Genomic DNA, 18,236 nt, shown 5'->3' with positions numbered 1-18,236 from the left:
GAAAATGTAACATAGAAAGAAATAGAATAAAACAGAAGAGAACTACGCGAGGCGTTCATGTACGCGCAGTGTTGTGCGCGCTGCAGATACACTTGTGTGTGTGTGAACGCGTAACGAAATTTCTCCAACACTGGTCACACGTGTACACGCTGGAAGTAGCTGTGCTACGCAGCTTGTTGTTACGCGTGATGTAGTTTGCGCACATCATAGTGCGCGTACGTGTGCACGCATGACAAGATTGACTATGTTGAGTCACGCAGGCACACACACGTTGCTGCGCATGTGTCAGTGAATAGTGACGTCGATAGGACCTCATGCACACACACGCGCGCGCACACACACACACACACACACACACACACACACACACACACAGACATACACACAAGGCAAGGGTGTGCTGCTCTTTGCTGCCTGGCTGGATTTGGTATCACTCCTTCATGTATCTTTTGTGGGAGTGATGAGAGGTAGGCTCGGCCGCTCGCTCCGAGAGCTGGCCCCCGTCGCCGGGTAGCTGCTCCGCCAAGCCTCGACCTTGACCTTCCCAGCCCAAGTCTTAGGTTTAGCGCCTTTATCACACTATCTCCAGGCATTTAAAAAATACTCCTGAAACTCAATGATTTAACCCGCTTTTACGCTGTTCACATCAAAACTGGATGAAAAAAAGCTTAATCCATCTTATCTGTTGACTGTCAAACTGCTCCGGCTAAAACCTACTCACAAAAGACAACTAGGTCACCCAGGAAAAAAAACAGAATTCCCCGTTACCCAGGGGAAGTTGCAATCTGGTAATTGACTTGGGAGGAGATTCAGGGAGTACTTTAAAAATAGTCTCTTCCTGAATTAACCGCAACATTGCGAGACTCTGCGCTAACAATGTTTACTGCAGGCGTTCCCTAATAAAGAGTTAGTTTCATACAGACAGTCATTTGGGGATTTGAAACCTATATATTTGGTCAGATATCAATACTTTGTGTCATGCAGTGTATATTTATTACAAGATTGCACACACAGGCGCACAATAGCAACTTCTTCTGCAGCTAAAGTCTTCGCTTCTTCACCCATCCATCTCAGATACGTGTGTACATTACCAATGAACATGCCATCAATTACTCATTCATTCTGACACACCTAGCTGGAGTAATTTCCTTTTGATGGCTCTTAAATTTCAAAATAAAACATTTAAAATAATCAGATTCCCAGAGGAGGAGTGTGTCCTCTAGATGTTGTTTGGCGATATGGCGATATCTGCGTGAGCACAATCATTCTTTAAGTTTTCCTGTCTCCCTTTACATGCTATCAATAGAAATTGCAGTGCTTCTCTAAAGATGGATGCCTCAGAGATTGTTGTCAGCGCGCCTGCTGCTAACTTCTCCAGGCTTTTGATGAAACGGAGCGCTGACAACCCGTATATTTCAATTGTTCAATGACACCAAACAACAGCAGTCTCTGTGTCGATAATGAACTGCAGGACAAAGTTCTTTTGTGTGTGTGTGTGTGTGTGTGTGTGTGTGTGTGTGTGTGTGTGTGTGTGTGTGTGTGTGTGTGTGTCAGTGAGTGTGTGCGTGCAACACTATTTTGTTCTTTCCCTTCGTTCCTTGTGTTGAGTTACTGCAGTTCTGATGCATAGATGTTACTGTATGCAAACATCTGGGGTTAACTTTGGAACTCCGAGTCCATACAAATATGTGTGTTTCTATCGGTCTCTATATAAATAATGTTTTTGCAGGTTGGATCTGTCTACACGTGCCTCTCAGCCAAGGAATGCCCCTCCCCACCCCCCCACCCCCCAGGCCGCCTGCTCTGTGTGTTGAGTGTCAGAGCTAAAATGCCCTAATCCCTTTGGCTTGTTTAACTCTTTCCCCCCCAAGCCTTCCACTGCCTGAAAACAGTCCTGACCTGAAGGGGCGAGTCCCCCCCATGGGCCAAACTCATGTGGTTGCCTGGAAACTTGCTCTCCGCTGTTCAAAGGGACGAGGGCCAGAGCACAGGCTCAGGGAGCTCGTCTAGGACGGGGTGAGGGGGTGAGGGGGTGAGGGTGGGGATATAGAGGAAAAGAAGAGGAGGAGGAGAATGGGATGGGATGGGGGGGGGGGTGTCCTTCACTGTTTTAAAACAAGTGTCTTTCCCGGAGATCTGGGTTATAAATGATGCATTTTTGCTCAGCAGGACCTGATAATAGCGGTTTGGGTGGGGGGAGAGGGGGCGGGCGGGGTGGAGAAAGTTCATCGCTCTCTTATCAAGGCTCTGTGACATTTCTCCTTCAGCTGTAAAATTTCATATCACATATCTGCTTTAAAGATGTAGCACCTTTTGTTAAAGCGATACAGTGCATTCCATTTCACCCCATATGCCTCTCATGGTATATTAATTTATGGCCCATTTGGCAGCTCCATAACGCGGCCTATCAGCGCAGATGACTGGGATTCAGTAGGTCATCTCTGAATTGCCACCCGCAGGTTATTGAACTTTGAACAGCAATCATTTATTTGCTTTGATTCAAAGGTATTGTGAGGGCTCGTCCACCATGTGAGGCTCCAGCATATTTCTCCACTTGTTTCTATTCTATCATACTTTGTGTTCATATAATCCTCCCTTAGTGTTATTGTGCTTGGCGTGATGACAACTGAAACATGGTTAAGTAAACCATAAGCCAGGCCAGTAATCAGGATATATATACGGTATATATATTTTTTTTGCTGCAGGCAGGTTTTTTCTTTTTCTTTTCTCGAGTTTGTCCTTTGAACTAGTTGTAGAAGTGAAATTCATGTTGGAAATAGCTTGAGCAAATCCATTGCTATTAATGTTAATCTTCAGTACCAAGTTGATGATGTCATTTGTCATTTGGGAACTTTAGCAGCCTCCTTACTCTGGGCCAGAAGTTTTATGAGGAAGAATTCAGTCTCACACTTCATGTACATTAATAGAAACATTTGCAGTGAAACGTGTCTATCATTGCTTGCTATAGGAATCTTATTGGCATTGCAAAGTACAGAGGGCAAGTATTTTGGAATTTCAGTCCTAAATAGAGTCAAATATGATTGGAATGGACATCATTTCCTAACCTGTTAACCCCTAAGCCCATTTTTCAGCTCACCTGCCGAAAATGACATGCCTGAACTGAATTGAGTATATCTCCACAACTACAGGGTATTTTCTGAAAATTATTTTTTTCAAAAGCTAGCCAACACCTGTGAGATTGCTGTAAAAGTGTCAGAATTAATTACAAATGTACTGTATCAGAGTAAAATCAGTTAGAACATGGCAAAAAATTAAAAATTCAAGCTCCGCCCAAAAAAAACAACACTATTTTGGATGAAAAGCACCTGAAAATCATGGGTTGGTAGCCAAATTATTCTATGGAGCAGTAGACTAATATCTTATGAGTGCTTGTATCAAAGGAAATCCTTAGAAAGTGAACCAGAGCAATTGTACAGATGATTTACTACATGTAGGCCCAGGCGGACATGATCTGGGCACAATTTGGGTATCATGGGTGCCATTTGACTTTTCTATGGTAGAACACTGAAATACCTTTTTTTTCTCCTACTTACATATCACTATAGGTACTCAGTTAATATGCGTTATGGTTTGGATAACCCTCAAGCGTTATATCTGTATTTTTACTCTGTGAAATGCATCAGAAAAGCTTCTTCAAATTGCAGGCAAAGCCTGGGACGATACGCAGAGGGATATCTCGGGACCCCATTGGCCGATTTCGATGATTGACACCTCTATGGAAGCGTCAGAGCCAATAGAATCGACGTAAACTGAAAGAATTTACGTCAGACAGTTTTCCAGGAAATGCTGTCGACTGAACCCAAAGCTCGTCTATTCTGTGAAGATGACCACTCCATGTAAAATCCTCCATATGGCTTTGTAAACACGATGACTGTAAAAAAACAACACTTTAAGATGATGAAGAGGCATTAGGAGTAGCAAGTAGTAGCGTTTTTATGAAGTCAAACACAACTTTTGATTTGAAAACAGCAAAGGTAAGACATAACTTGTAGTTTTATCTGTAAAACGTTAAAACTTTTTTGCTGTTCTTTGACAGCCTACTGAGTGAGTTTTCATCTCTCAGAGACGAGCTATACCTCTTTGGAAAGAGCAGAGCCTTAGCTATCCAAAGCCGTCTCGTTTGGAGAGAAAATATTCACTCGCAAAAACAAATCACCACATAAACGCAGGCATGCACGGTTTTCTTGTTTTTGCTACATGGTGATATTGTTGCTTGGGGTTGGAATTATTTTTCGTTTGAATACAAATGCTTGTCAGAGTCTTGTAGCCACGTTTCTTCCTGACATTTTGGTGTACTGTATGTCTCGCTGCCTGCTTCCTAGGCTGCTGTAGAGAGTCATTTGTGAGAGATGACAAGGGCTCAGCCCGCCGGCGGGCCCGCTAGGGGGGAAGAGGCTAAAAGAGGGGTGTTTTTGAACTTCTCAAAATGTCTCTGCAACTTCCAAAATGGATCAAAAGAGTTGTGTACAGCAGACATTTCAAATGAAAGTGGAGGCAAATTGTAATTGTAATGTAATTCTAGATTCAGAATTCTTGGGTCAAACGTTTCATTATATGTAATAATATTTAGCAGTAGCAGGGGGGTTGTTCACCTGTTTTAGTCTCTGCCACTGATCCCCACCAATGTAGCAGGATGGCACCCTGCCACTGACACACTCATTAGTATGCAGTCGTATGGGTAGTGAAGGGAGAGAGATGATATTCCTCCACACCGTAACAGAAAAGAAAGAGAGGACACACACACACAAAAAAAGACAACCAAAAATAAAAAAAAATAAAAAAAACAGATGCCAGCGTGGAGCATCTTGGGTGCTATCTGAGGAGGATCTCTCCACACAAAGGGACATTCATTGGTCTGCCAAGTATCTGTGGAGTGCAGGAACAGACCCTAGAGTCTAGCGACAGATGATGATCTTATCGAGGGGTCGGGGGTGGAGGGGGAGCCGGTTGGGGTTTGGAGCAGGGGTGAGCTTGGACGGGGGAGGGGTGGGGTGGGGCAGGGTGGGTTGGAGGGGGAGCCGGTTGGGGTTTGGAGCAGGGGTGAGCTTGGACGGGGGAGGGGTGGGGTGGGGCAGGGTGGGGTGGGGATGTGACTCTTGAGCCACATCACCGGATCCTCTTTGCCAAGTCTGTGGCATTTGAGTATTGGATGATGATGAGTAGGGAAGAGAGAGCAGGGGGCGCCAGGTTTGTCAAATATTCTAAATACCCCCATTACAAGCTTTCTTCCTGGTCCTGTCTGTAGTTTGCAATTTAAAGGGTTAAATAGACTTAATTGGACCACTGTATTTCCTCTCAATTTGTTTGTGTTGTGTAGGTAATAGAGTGGGGATTTTGGGGCCTGTCTGGAATTGAATTATCGCCACGGCGTTGAATCCATAATTTCTGAGATTGTCACCAGAGCACATTTTGCGATCATTAGTAAACCTGTAAACGCTCATAGAGAACAGAGACGCTGCATTGTACAGAGCCCATTATTCATCCAGGGGTGTTTTTGTGGAGATCTTCCACTGGTATCTGCAACAGATGTGACAAGCCATCTGGGAGCCAAGGTCCTCAGGCAACATTTGGTGTGAGATGCACACACAACTGGCACCTAAACATGGTGGACCACAAACACCACAGATTGAATCGTACCCCCTTTCTCCCCCTCTCGCACCGACAGTACCAGCTCCTGTACACCGTTTTCCTCGAACAATCCGCCACCAAAAAACGAAGTAAAAGAAAGGAAGAGGGAAAGAAATGAGAGTCATTGGCTGCGTTTGGCTTTAGCCGCATGTCAAGCGGGGCTAAACAGGAACTGGCATCCAAGCGGTTAAAGGCCGTGGGTCTTATCTGAGGACAAACAGAATGCATCAAGCGGTGGCTGTTGCTCTCAGTGATGACGACCAGCTGTGCACCAATGTTTAATTATTTCTCTGTAATGAGCTTACGCACCTTGCACTGCAGCACCAGGAAGACCGCGCGCAACAGCAGGGAGATGGGGAGGTGGAGCGAGAGGAGAGGGAGATAATGAAGTTCAGATTATCTTATTTTGGGGGTTATTCCAAAAAACTGTGCATTGATCTTCTCCAAAATATAACCAAATGATTACATTGTGTCCTGTTGGTATTTCAGAGACATTTTTTTGTGCTTACAGTAAAGTGGATTGTATATCCAGCTATATTATATGTTTGGTTTAGGAAGTGATTTCTAAGCTGCATCTTGGGGTTAGTGACTTTTTTTTTGTCACTCTTTGAACAGTAATCAGATTTATGATCACCATAACAATGAGTATTACTGTATATCACTGAGGTGCAATTTGAAACTAACAGTAACCTACAGTCATCACTAGCCTGATGGCTATATTGATGTTTATGCATGCGAAGGAGCACATGAGCACAGATTTCCATACCAGCACAACAGACCGGCACAATAGTGTGCCACAGATACAAGGCTGATATTTACAGAGTAGAACAGGGCTGAATAGGTCATTATAGCACATATGCATCAGAAAGTTCAGTGATCACTTCAGCCCATTCAGCAATGCCCTGAATGCCCTGAATACCTATTAGCCACAGCCATGCACAAATAGGTTAAGAGACAGCATGTTAACAACACGTGTCGGCTTGGCTTGCATAATAAGAAACAATGATTATTGGCCTCACTAGAAATACTATTTATGAGGCATGGTGGCCTTGTGGTCAAAGAGAGCAGCCTTCAAAGGGAGGATCTGGGATCAACCTGCCATTTTGGCAAGCCTCCACCCTGCTGAAGTGTCCTTGAGCAATACACTGAATCCCCAAGGTAACTAGGGGTTCAGGGGAAAGCCTCTCACAGTTATCCTTATATGTCCAAGTTCAGGTTTGTTTATTTATATAATCGTAATTCACAAGCATGTCTCAGAGGACTTCACAGATAATGTGTCTAGCTAGATCTAACTGAACACAGTCACACAGATCATGTGTCTAGCTAGATCTAACTGAACACAGTCAATGCTACTCAACAAAATAAAAATAAAAAAAACTTATGTGAGACAATCATAGCAACAACAACACAAAAAGATAGGCAAGAGCAGATTTTAGCAAGACAAACAATCTAGCTATTCTACAGCCTAACCCAGTGGTTCTCAAACTTTTTCATGTCAAGGACCCCTAAACTGACACAAATTAGCCCACGGACCCCCATTTGATAAGATGTTGTCCCAGGGTTCCCATCTGATTCGATTTGAGCTTTTGGGATGACCCTCCCACTCTCCTGACCATGTCTCTTGCAGGAGCCTGGTGTTGGGGTTGTTAGGCTGATTGGCTGATTGGCTGATTGAAGACAGGGGTTCCCAACCTTTTTTGGCTCGTGACCCTACATTGACATCGCAAAAATCTAGGGACCCGCGATATTCAAATTCCGGTACACCATCGATAATATTGTATCGATAATCGTCAGTGTCACATAGTATGCTTCTTTCCCCCCGCAGAATTCTGACTTTAAAGATGCAATATGTAACCTTTAGCATTATCATTATATTATTAGCATTAAAATGTCTAAAAACGAGTAGACCTATGTTATATATATTCTTTAGTTATGCACTTACATTATCCCAAATGTTTTCAAAAGTGATCCAAAGCCATAATTTTATTATATTATATCAATAACACGGAGCGTTTGAGCGACTCGCTTTTTGTCGATGATGTCATCACAGAGCGCCAGCTGTTACTTGGATTCTCCGGTCAATTCTAGACTATTTTCTTACTTTTTTCATTCAGTCACATCACTGTCAGTTTTTAGACATGGGTCGTTTTTAACTACGGTATATCTTTTGACTGGATGAATGATTTTAGCCATTGGAGGTCTGGATCTATTAGTTACGTTAGAGAAAGAGAGTAAACAGCTCACCTTACAGATGTCCTGTATCCACTGAACTCCATTGGAAAGAAATTGTGAGTTTTAACAAATTGTTCATTTGGTGTTTTTTGCCCGTTTTAATTACCGAGTCCACCGAGTCTGTTTGTTTTGGAGAGGAGGGACTCTAGTATAATCCGGCGTGTGGTAGAAGCCATGTGAACGATGAACACGGATGAATCCAAAGCTTTGAAACAAACTGAACACATAGAAACAAGCTGAGCTAATGTTAGCAACCAGCGCGGCTCGCAGCCCTCCAGCAAATTCCATTTGGGGAAACTGATTTTAACGTGAAGTTGCTTTATTCAGCGTTTTGACCTGTTGTAATTAGAGCGTCTGTTTGTTTTGGGAGAGGATGAGACGTCTGTGGGTATCGGCTCCCGGTAAAAACCTTGTGAACAATGAACACTGAGGGAATCCTAAACTCGCATAATTCCACACTACTGCAGGAGGCCATGACACGCCGTCTGCTATTGTTTTGAGTTTGAGACCCCTAGCGGCAGAAAATTACATACTGCACGTTTAATCTGAGAATTCTGACTTTAATCTCAAAACTCTTTTTTCTCAAAATTCTGACAGTAACTTGGAATTCTGACTTTAATCTCAGAATTCTGTCTTTATTCTCTGAATCCTGATTTAAAGTTATAGGGCCCTATCTTGGTACAGGCGATATCCCCTATTTGCGCTTGCGCACCTGTTTGCATGCCTTAACGATAGCGGACCGCCTTGCGCAAGTGTCCAGGTGTTATGCCGAGTTTTGCACCCCTGCCCGGCAGCAGCTAAACGTATCCCCACCTCACGGGATCATATTGTAATGATTTATACAGAAATGTAAGCGTTTAAAAGTGCTGGGTAGACGTGACCTCCCTGTTTTCTAAGTTAAAACAGCCCCGAAATATGGTGGGGATGCAATTCTCGGCGGGGATGCGGAAACGTTCACGGCACCTGCCGCAGGCGCAAATTAGAGCCGTGCCAAATCATCTGCGCCCCCAAAATGCCAGCGCAAACGGGATTTGGGCGGTCTTAAGCACCAGAATTATTCACAGGTGTGGCCATGCAATGCCTGGGCGTTGCATCAAACAAACCAATCAGATTCCCGTCTCGCAAACGCTGTGTGTGCGCGAGGCATGCAATATGCTGTAATTCTCTCCATGCGTAGAGTGGACTCACTCATGCCGAGGACAGAGAGAGATGGAGAGAGCTTATTGACAGATCGTCTGTGGTGCCAACGACCCTCCGGGTTATGGGGTAGGTGAAGGTGAATAGCCTATGTCCATTGTCCAACAAGTTTTCTAAATTCATTTCCCTCTTTGCGATGTGATAAACGTTTCTCAGTGAGTTATAGTTGATTGCCTCACTGAATTATCTACTAATACCCAATTTTAGCAGCAGAATTTGATGTCCTGGCGTGGCACGGCTGTGCGTAATGACATATCCAAAATGAATTTTACTCTGCACTGCGCAGCCCTGATGACAAAGAGCATCACCAGCCGGTCACTGCCAGGTAGAAAACTACACTGGATCTCAACTACAATCAAACAACCACAGATTAGGATGTGACAGGATACGAAGGGTGTAATTTCAAGACCTAATCCCGTAATCAGAAACAACACTCTTTTTTGATATTCATCAATTCAGAAGTATTCAAGAGTAAAAATGTTTGAGACGTCTAACTCCATGTGGTATCTAGTTTATCCGCTCTCTGGACACAGCACTGACTGTGACCGATCACTGTTGCATTCAAATCTCCCAATGTTGCAGTCCAATTATGAAACAGTCGCATATAAAGAAGGTCCCAAAAGTGACTCGGAGCTAATAAAAGTAGAAGTTGTTATGATTGTTGAAGGCCTTGCACTTGGGATCGGTCACAGTCAGCGCTGTGTCCAGAGAGTAGATAAACTAGATACCGCAGAGTTGGACGTCTGAAGGCTCAGCCTTCCTCCAACAGGCCTGTCAGTGTTGTCAAGGCGACCAGTCGGACATGTACACTTGAGAGCTGCATAACTTCCCCTTTCCACACACATACGCGCGCGCGCACACGCAAACATCCTCCTCAGTAAACTATGTCATGGCCTGCCATGGGGTTTATCATAACTATTTGATTAATCACCATCCCCAAAAAGTACACTGAATCTAAGCGATAAGATAGCCGGGGGTGTCAGGGAGGTGAGTGCCGGTAGTGCTAACAGTGCTATCCGCTTTCACTGTTAATTAACTGGGGCTCTGCACAGCACTAACAAGGGCCCAGCCTTCCTGGAACAACAGAAATAGGCCTGCTGCTAACTGCCAGCCAGCCAGCGAGCCTGCAGAGTCTCACAGACATTATCTCCACATAAGACACCTCTCAAGCAAGGTTAGCGCGCTGTGTCTGAGGAACACCATCAGATGGATGCTCGCTTGATTTGCTCCATTTTGAAACTGGTGGGCTTTAACCTTCACTGTTTACTGCGGGGCTTTGAGGCAGTAATATGATAGCACATATACTGTAGGTTTCAGAGGAAGGGACAATGAATAAACGTCACTATGATTTGATGTGTGATTTGTGTGTTATGTAGAGCGCCATGGCTGACTGCTTTGGTTGGGGTGTGTGTTTCTTAGGAGAGCTGGACGCGTTCCTTAAAGATGGCGAGCGGCGGATCCACTGCCGGCAGCAGCTCCCCGTGGGCACGACGTGGGGTCCCTTTGAGGGGAAGATCGAGATGAGCACTGACAGCAGTGGCATGGTACGTCCTTGTTTTTGTCTTCCTTCTTATTCTGCCTTTCCTTCAAGATGAAATTATTTGGTCACATTTTATTTTTATTTTTATTTTTATTTTTATTTTTTTATCAAGTCCCCCAACAAACAAACAAAATTTTGCTTTTAGCAGCCTTGGCTTGGACACAGGATTACTAGAAAGTCCGAGGTATAAAGACCATATTAATGGAAAGAGGTTGCAAATTCCCACGACATTCGAACCCATTGAGTGGAATCTTCTGGGCTCCAACTGGCCCCCAACAAAAGCCTTTGAAGTGCATCCATTTTAACCATTTAATCTGCATATTTTATGACAAAGCGCTTTAATTGATGGATTTTGAGTTCAATCCAGGCTTCAATTGTATGAAGTCGCAATCCATTATTTTTGATGTTACTCTCTACCCAGCAGCTTTATATCTGTCCGCTGGCCCTTCTTGTTTCCAACCCAGTTTAGTTCCCTTCAGCAGCAGAAGCCTGTGTTGACCTGTGCTCTTTTGGAGCGACGAGTCCTCCACGGGTTTGATATTTCATTTTGAGTTTGGATTAATTAAGAAATTCATATTAAAAATTGTAACCAATCTCACATTCATCCTGTTAAGAAACATAAGGAAAAGTCCATGAGGATTTTGGACGCAGAGGCCCCCTGTTCGCCCAGATTTCCTTAACGCATAACTTTATTAAATCATTCTCCGAGCAGTTTCAACTGTTTTCTAAGCTCCCCTCATGGTTTTGAAGTCATCAGTGGTTTTAAATAACTCAGGCCGTATTATAGCCATGAAATATGGCTTCTCTTGGGGTAAAGCCAGTTATCCTTGGGTGGAAAAATGATTTGACAGTGCAACACCTCCAGAGTAACAAACTGGTATATTTCCGCACATATCTCTGCATGGAGGGCAACACCTCCAGAGTAACAAACTGGTATATTTCCCCACCTATCTCTGCATGGAGGGCAACACCTCCAGAGTAACAAACTGGTATATTTCCACACATATCTCTGCATGGAGGGCAACACCTCCAGAGTAACAAACTGGTATATTTACCCACCTATCTCTGCATGGAGGGCAACACCTCCAGAGTAACAAACTGGTATATTTCCACACCTATCTCTGCATGGAGGGCAACACCTCCAGAGTAACAAACTGGTATATTTACCCACATATCTCTGCATGGAGGGCAACACCTCCAGAGTAACAAACTGGTATATTTCCCCACCTATCTCTGCATGGAGGGCAACACCTCCAGAGTAACAAACTGGTATATTTCCCCACATATCTCTGCATGGAGGGCAACACCTCCAGAGTAACAAACTGGTATATTTACCCACCTATCTCTGCATGGAGGGCAACACCTCCAGAGTAACAAACTGGTATATTTACCCACCTATCTCTGCATGGAGGGCAACACCTCCAGAGTAACAAACTGGTATATTTCCCCACATATCTCTGCATGGAGGGCAACACCTCCAGAGTAACAAACTGGTATATTTACCCACCTATCTCTGCATGGAGGGCAACACCTCCAGAGTAACAAACTGGTATATTTCCACACCTATCTCTGCATGGATTTCCCTGAAAGGCATTCGAAACCAACCTTCAACTGCCCTTCAAATTACCCTCAGATTTAGTGAGTGATGTCATACACCTTTTTTAATTGTTTGTCGCTTGTGTTTGCGGTGGATAGAAACTTTCTGCAAATTCACCAGCCGAAGTAAATACATGTACAAAAATTGATTGTATTCTTTAGGATCGCTCTTTGCTCTTGACAAGAGTGATACGTTTTAACTAACTGCCCTCTGTGGAATCCACTCCTTCTTTGCACATCCTCCTTTCTACCAAAGTGAGCAGGTGCTGGTCATCACCTGTAATAGGCTGTGGAGGGGTTAGAGAATATGCCAAACCTCCCTCGCAATTAAAGGCAGAGGAAGAGGCTCTGGCATATTGCCTTTAAGGATCTCGTGTGTGTCTATTCTCCTGGGGGCCATTTCAATGCTTTGCTGCTTGCCCTCCTCCTCTCTTAAGTTTCATCTCTCAAATGCGGTACTGGCTGTTAGCAGCTTCTCACAATCTCTCATTAAAGTCTGGGTCAGCCTAACTGGCATGTTTTACTTTATTGAGACACTTTTTACCGTTCAATGCTACTTTTTCTTATTTTATTTTTTTACTTTGTTTCTCAGACGTTGAAGAAACTCAGAAGCTATCAGTCCACTTTTCTTCCTTTTTTTTGCGTCACGGGGGAATGGTCTAATTTAGCATGGCTTTTTATCAAACCTCTCGCCATTGAGCTGTTGCCTTGTTAAACAGCCATTGGCAACATCACTAATTTGGTACTGCATTTTATCTCAGTTATTTCTGTGGGAGGAGAGGGAGTTGTGCAAGTCTTCAAAGACTGACACATGGAGACGAGAAAAAACACTAATGTCTCACCTGGAGAGAGAAAGTTAAAATAACAAGAAGGGAGAGAGAGAGAGTGTGAGTGGAGAACAAGAGAAAAGAGCCTGGCTAGTTTTGATGCATGTCAGGGTGGCTGGTGCTGCAGGGTCAGCAGGCGGTATAACGCGTTTGAGGTAGAAATAAAGGCTCATTGCTTCATGGGTCTCTGCCTCACCTAGGAGGCACTCTCAGTCATTCTCATGAAATATGACCTCCACAGACTATTAAATCTCCTTTCACTCCGTTAGATTTTGTGAAACCATAGAGGTGAATGAATTACCCCAAGGCAGCCAGGTAGATGGCAGAAGTGACACCTCTCTCATGCTGGAAACACATGACCCGCTGGTGAGCTATTGATATGCCCTCTCTGAAATCAAAGAGATATTTTATCCCTTCATCTAGACACGTCACTTTAAGATAGCACTTTCTAGAGGTCAAGCTATTCTTATATAGCCACCACGTACGGTGCCCAGGTCTGTTTCTCACTCCTTGGCACCGTGCCCAGAGACGGGCTACGGCTAATGACTCCCTAAAGCTACATAAATAATTGAAAATACATTACATTTAAGCAACTTTTGCACTACACTACAGAACGGGAGCAGTGCTGTGGCACGTACAGGGCCGATGAGAGTATGTTAGGTCGGGCTGTTTTTTGTGTGCTGGTGCCTGGGGAGAGGTCCTGTGGAGTCTGATGGGAGGAGGAGGAGGAGGAGAGAGATGCCGGTCCCCCGAGGCAGCAAATGGGAGCTGACGCTGCTGCTGTGCTGGCCTAGCTAGGTCTGTGTGGAGCCACTGTGTTGGCCTAGCTAGGTCTGTGTGGAGCCGCTGTGTTGGCCTAGCTAGGTCTGTGTGGAGCCGCTGTGGGCTGGCCTAGCTAGATCTGTGTGGAGCCGCTGTGTTGGCCTAGCTAGGTCTGTGTGGAGCCGCTGTGGGCTGGCCTAGCTAGGTCTGTGTGGAGCCGCTGTGTTGGCCTAGCTAGGTCTGTGTGGAGCCGCTGTGGGCTGGCCTAGCTAGGTCTGTGTGGAGCCGCTGTGGGCTGGCCTAGCTAGGTCTGTGTGGAGCCACTGTGGGCTGGCCTAGCTAGGTCTGTGTGGAGCCGCTGTGGGCTGGCCTAGCTAGGTCTGTGTGGAGCCGCTGTGGGCTGGCCTAGCTAGGTCTGTGTGGAGCCGCTGTGGGCTGGCCTAGCTAGGACTGTGTGGAGCCACTGTGGGCTGGCCTAGCTAGGTCTGTGTGGAGCCGCTGTGGGCTGGCCTAGCTAGGTCTGTGTGGAGCCGCTGTGGGCTGGCATAGCTAGGTCTGTGTGGAGCCGCTGTGGGCTGGCCTAGCTAGGTCTGTGTGGAGCAACTGTGGGCTGGCCTAGCTAGGTCTGTGTGGAGCCGCTGTGTTGGCCTAGCTAGGTCTGTGTGGAGCCACTGTGGGCTGGCCTAGCTAGGTCTGTGTGGAGCCGCTGTGGGCTGGCCTAGCTAGGTCTGTGTGGAGCCGCTGTGGGTGGACGACGGGCTTCAGTGGCTGACCAGAGTGATGGATGATGCTGAGAGAGAGCGGTGAGTGGAGCGTTACACACAGTTGTCCAGGCAGGCCTAGAAAGAGGAGAGCAGAGAAAACAAAAGGAAGAGAGAAAAGAGAGAGAGAGAGAGAGAGAGAGAGAGAGAGAGAGAGAGAGAGAGATAGAGAGAGAGAGAGAGAGAGAGAGAGAGGAAAAACAGAGGGGGAAAGCATGACAGGAAATCTGGACATCTGCAGGACAGAGATAGGGTCACATCTCGAGCGTTTATCAAAGAGGAAAGCAGATTTCACAGCTGATGGCCTGTCGGCCCGGCTGTGCAGGGCTGCAGACCCCAGGGGGCTCCGCTTGGCATGAGGGACTGGAGTTATTTCTGCTGCAGACCTGTTAACACACACACACACACACACACACACACACACACACACACACACACACACACACACACACACACACACACACACACACACAAACACACACACACACACACACACACACACACACACACACACACACATAAACAAACAAACAAACACACACACACACACACACACACACACACACACACACACACTGCTCTGTACTGGACGGCTCATATGCCTGGACACTGTATCACTCTGAGATGACCTGGACACACCTCATTCTCCAAATATAGTTTCTACAGTCAGATTTTTTCAGTGTTCAAGATGGAGAGGGCGGGTAGAATGTGTGTTCGTGCTGTGTGTGTGTGTGTGTGTGTGTGTGTGTGTGGGTGTGTGTGTGTGTGTGCGTGCGTGCACGTGTGTGCATGTGCGTGTGCGTGTGTGTGTGTGTGTGTGCGTGTGCGTGCGTGCGTGTGTGTGTGTGTGTGTGTGTGTGTGTGCATATGTCTGTGCGTGTGTGTATACGTGCACCCGTGCATGTGAGTGTGTGTTGCTGTAAATGTCCAGTGAGCAGCTAACATGCTGGACCCTGCCTCAATGGCAGAAATAGAAGGCTCTGAACCAGAGTGAAGGACAGGGAGCGGAGTCTGAACTGAAAACAAAGTAATTGGCCTGGGTCAGAGCACTTTGCAGTGTGTGAGGGAAAGGTGAGGGAGGGGGAGGAGGGGGCTTAGCAAGCGAGAGACAGAAAGACAAAGGAGAAAAGCAGAAGAAAGCCAAGCCGAGACTTCCTCTCCTCTCCTCCTCTCCCCTCTCCTCTCTCATCTCCTCTCCTCTCTCCTATCCTATCCTATCCTCTCTCCTCTCCTCCCCTCTCCTCCCCTATCCTCTCTCCTCCCCTCTCCTCTCCTCCTCTCCTCTCCTCCCCTCTCCCCTCTCCTCCCATCTCCTCTCTCCTCCCCTCTCCTCTCCTCTCTCCTCTCCTCCTCTCCTCTCCTCCCCTCTCCTCTCTCCTCTCTCCTCTCCTATCTCCTCCCCTCCCCTCCCCTCTCCTCTCCTCTCCTCTCTCCTCTCCTCTCTCCTCTCTCCTCTCCTCCCCTCTCCTCTCTCCTCTCCTCTCTCCTCTCCTCCTCTCCTCTCTCCTCCCCTCTCCTCTCCTCTCTCCTCTCCTCCTCTCCTCTCTCCTCCCCTCTCCTCTCTCCTCTCCTCCCCTCTCCTCTCTCCTCCTCTCCTCTCTCCTCTCCTCTGGGTTTCTCTCTGTCTGACTGATGGAGCTGCCACAGCGCCGTCTCATCCCTCACTTCTCTCACTGATCAATCAGACCATTAGACTCCAATTACAGCCGCAGCCCTGCGCAGGTGAGCGACGAGCACACTCAGACGCCGCCGCCCGGCTCCTCGCGCTCTCTCCAAATTAACACAAATTAATAGTGACACTCAGACATAAATGTCGGGGGGGCGATCGGGGGGCTAAATTAATGTAACAGTCTGGGTCGAAGCTATTGAGTAGCAGGTGTCTTTAAAAGCGGTAATAATTACCTGTGCCAGTCGGACAGAACTGGGAGGAGAGAGGTGGCCCGTGGTTCGAGGCCTGCCCCCCGGTGAGCCCAGCTCCCATTGTAGCTGTTCATAATTGATTGGGAGGCAAGCTATTAATGAGCAGCAGATTTGGGGCTCTGTTGTAAATGTGTGTTGATGAGGGTGTTGCCGCCTCTTGTTCAATGCCTTCCCCATGCTAATTACCGGGGCTTAGGCAAGGTGCACTGTAATTAGGCTGGATTCAATAGAAATCTGTCTTTTAAGTGTTTTAGGAGCCTTTGGGTGCAAATTAGATGGTAATTGAAATGCACCAGACTTGCTTAGTTGGATTGTTTGAGAAGATCAACCAAGCAGTGTCATATCTTGTATTTGATCTTGATATATTAGATGTGATGAGAGGTTGATGACCAAAACAAACCTACTGAAGTCATGTTTTCATGTAAGTAATGGGGGGAGGGGGGGGTAGTAGCATGGACAAATAGCTTCAGGGAAGAAGAAGTAGAATGAAAACAGACATTTAGTCTTGATTATAAAATGTATCCTTGTTACCCTCGACTCATCATCAGGTTAGGAAACATGACCTGTACCTGATGACAGTGAAGCTGTGTTGTTAAGGCTAGTTGGAATATTCAGTGCAGTTACAAGAGCTTAGCTGCTTGTGGAATAGTAGCTTGAGGAAGACCAACTGTGTGCCATGTTTCTGTCATGGTGTATTGTTGTACCTTTATTAAAAAAAAGAAAACATTGAAGGTAACTAGAACTAAAGTAAAACATAAAAATATTCTAGGCTAAATGTGTGTGCGTGCGTGTGTGCGTGCGTGCCTGCGTGCGTGCCTGCATGCGTGTGTGTGTGTGTGAGAGTGAGTGTGCAGGTGTGTGGGAGGGCATGTGTGAGCGCTTCTGTGTGTGTGTGTGTGTGTGTGTGTGTGTGTGTGTGTGTGTGTGTGTGTGTGTGTGTGTGTGTGTGTGTGTGTGTGTGTGTGTGCAGACTGTGTGCTGCTTTTGGCTATGAACGGAGAGCCTTAGCTTGTAGACTACGGAAGAGGGAAAATGTCAAGATACTGTCCTAATTCTCACCTGGGACAGAGAGAGAGGCATAGGCTGTCAACCCACGTTGTGTGATTATTGTGTAATTTAGTACAAGGGTAGGAATATGGGCCTGTGCACCAAAAACTGCTCCAGAAATTATTCAACCCATCACTCAAGCCATTTATCTTGCCCCTTTTGCCCACCCTCTCCCTCCAATATGTTTATTGTTAGCTACCCCTAAACTTTAACAAGTGGCGGCGGATTTCTCTGTTTCCGAAATTATATTTTTCTTCTTGTCATTGCTTCATTAATCAAGAGGAAGCATTCTGAAAAATGTTTTGTTTTGGAGGCTGCAATCTATTTTGTGTGTGTGTGTGTGTGTGTGTATGTGTGTGTGTGTGTTGTAGTTAATCTGCGCCCGTGGCAGGTTTCCCCTCCGAAACGCAGCGCTAAGCAGCGGTATCGCAGGCCTATTGTTGTAGCCTCTGTCATAGCAAGGAGAGCCTGATGCAGCCTGGGCTCGCCTGATAAGGAAAAGAGGATTCAACATGGCTGCAAAGGAGAATCAGTGGGACTTGAGAGTGGAGTACGGATGGGGCAGATGCGCTCTCGCGCGCGCACGCACACACACACACACACACACACACACACACACACATACGTACGGAGTCACACACACACACACACAAACATACAGAAAGATACACACGTGTACTACACATATACAGTCACACATGAGCC

At 46.1% G+C, this 18,236-nt stretch overlaps 1 protein-coding gene across 2 annotated transcripts in view; it reads left to right on the top strand.

Annotated features, from left to right (window-relative positions):
- zfpm2a (zinc finger protein, FOG family member 2a) overlaps window positions 1-18,236 on the top strand; it is a gene marked incomplete at its 5' end in the record, with an annotated part of 184,620 nt that overhangs the window by 80,614 nt on the left and 85,770 nt on the right. Inside the window, one exon of one of the 2 annotated variants that reach the window (XM_083637778.1) lies at window positions 10,498-10,613. In XM_083637778.1, the coding sequence (XP_083493904.1) occupies window positions 10,498-10,613 (116 nt within the window). Of the gene's footprint in view, window positions 1-10,497; window positions 10,623-18,236 lie in introns of both variants that reach the window. The other variant, XM_083637777.1, reaches the window with a different exon arrangement.

Source organism: Poromitra crassiceps (assembly GCF_964638095.1).
Source record: "Poromitra crassiceps genome assembly, chromosome: 1".
NCBI classification, from domain to species: domain Eukaryota; kingdom Metazoa; phylum Chordata; class Actinopteri; order Beryciformes; family Melamphaidae; genus Poromitra; species Poromitra crassiceps.
Note: the sequence above shows the minus strand (reverse complement) of the source record. Positions and strands in the feature narration are given on the sequence as shown.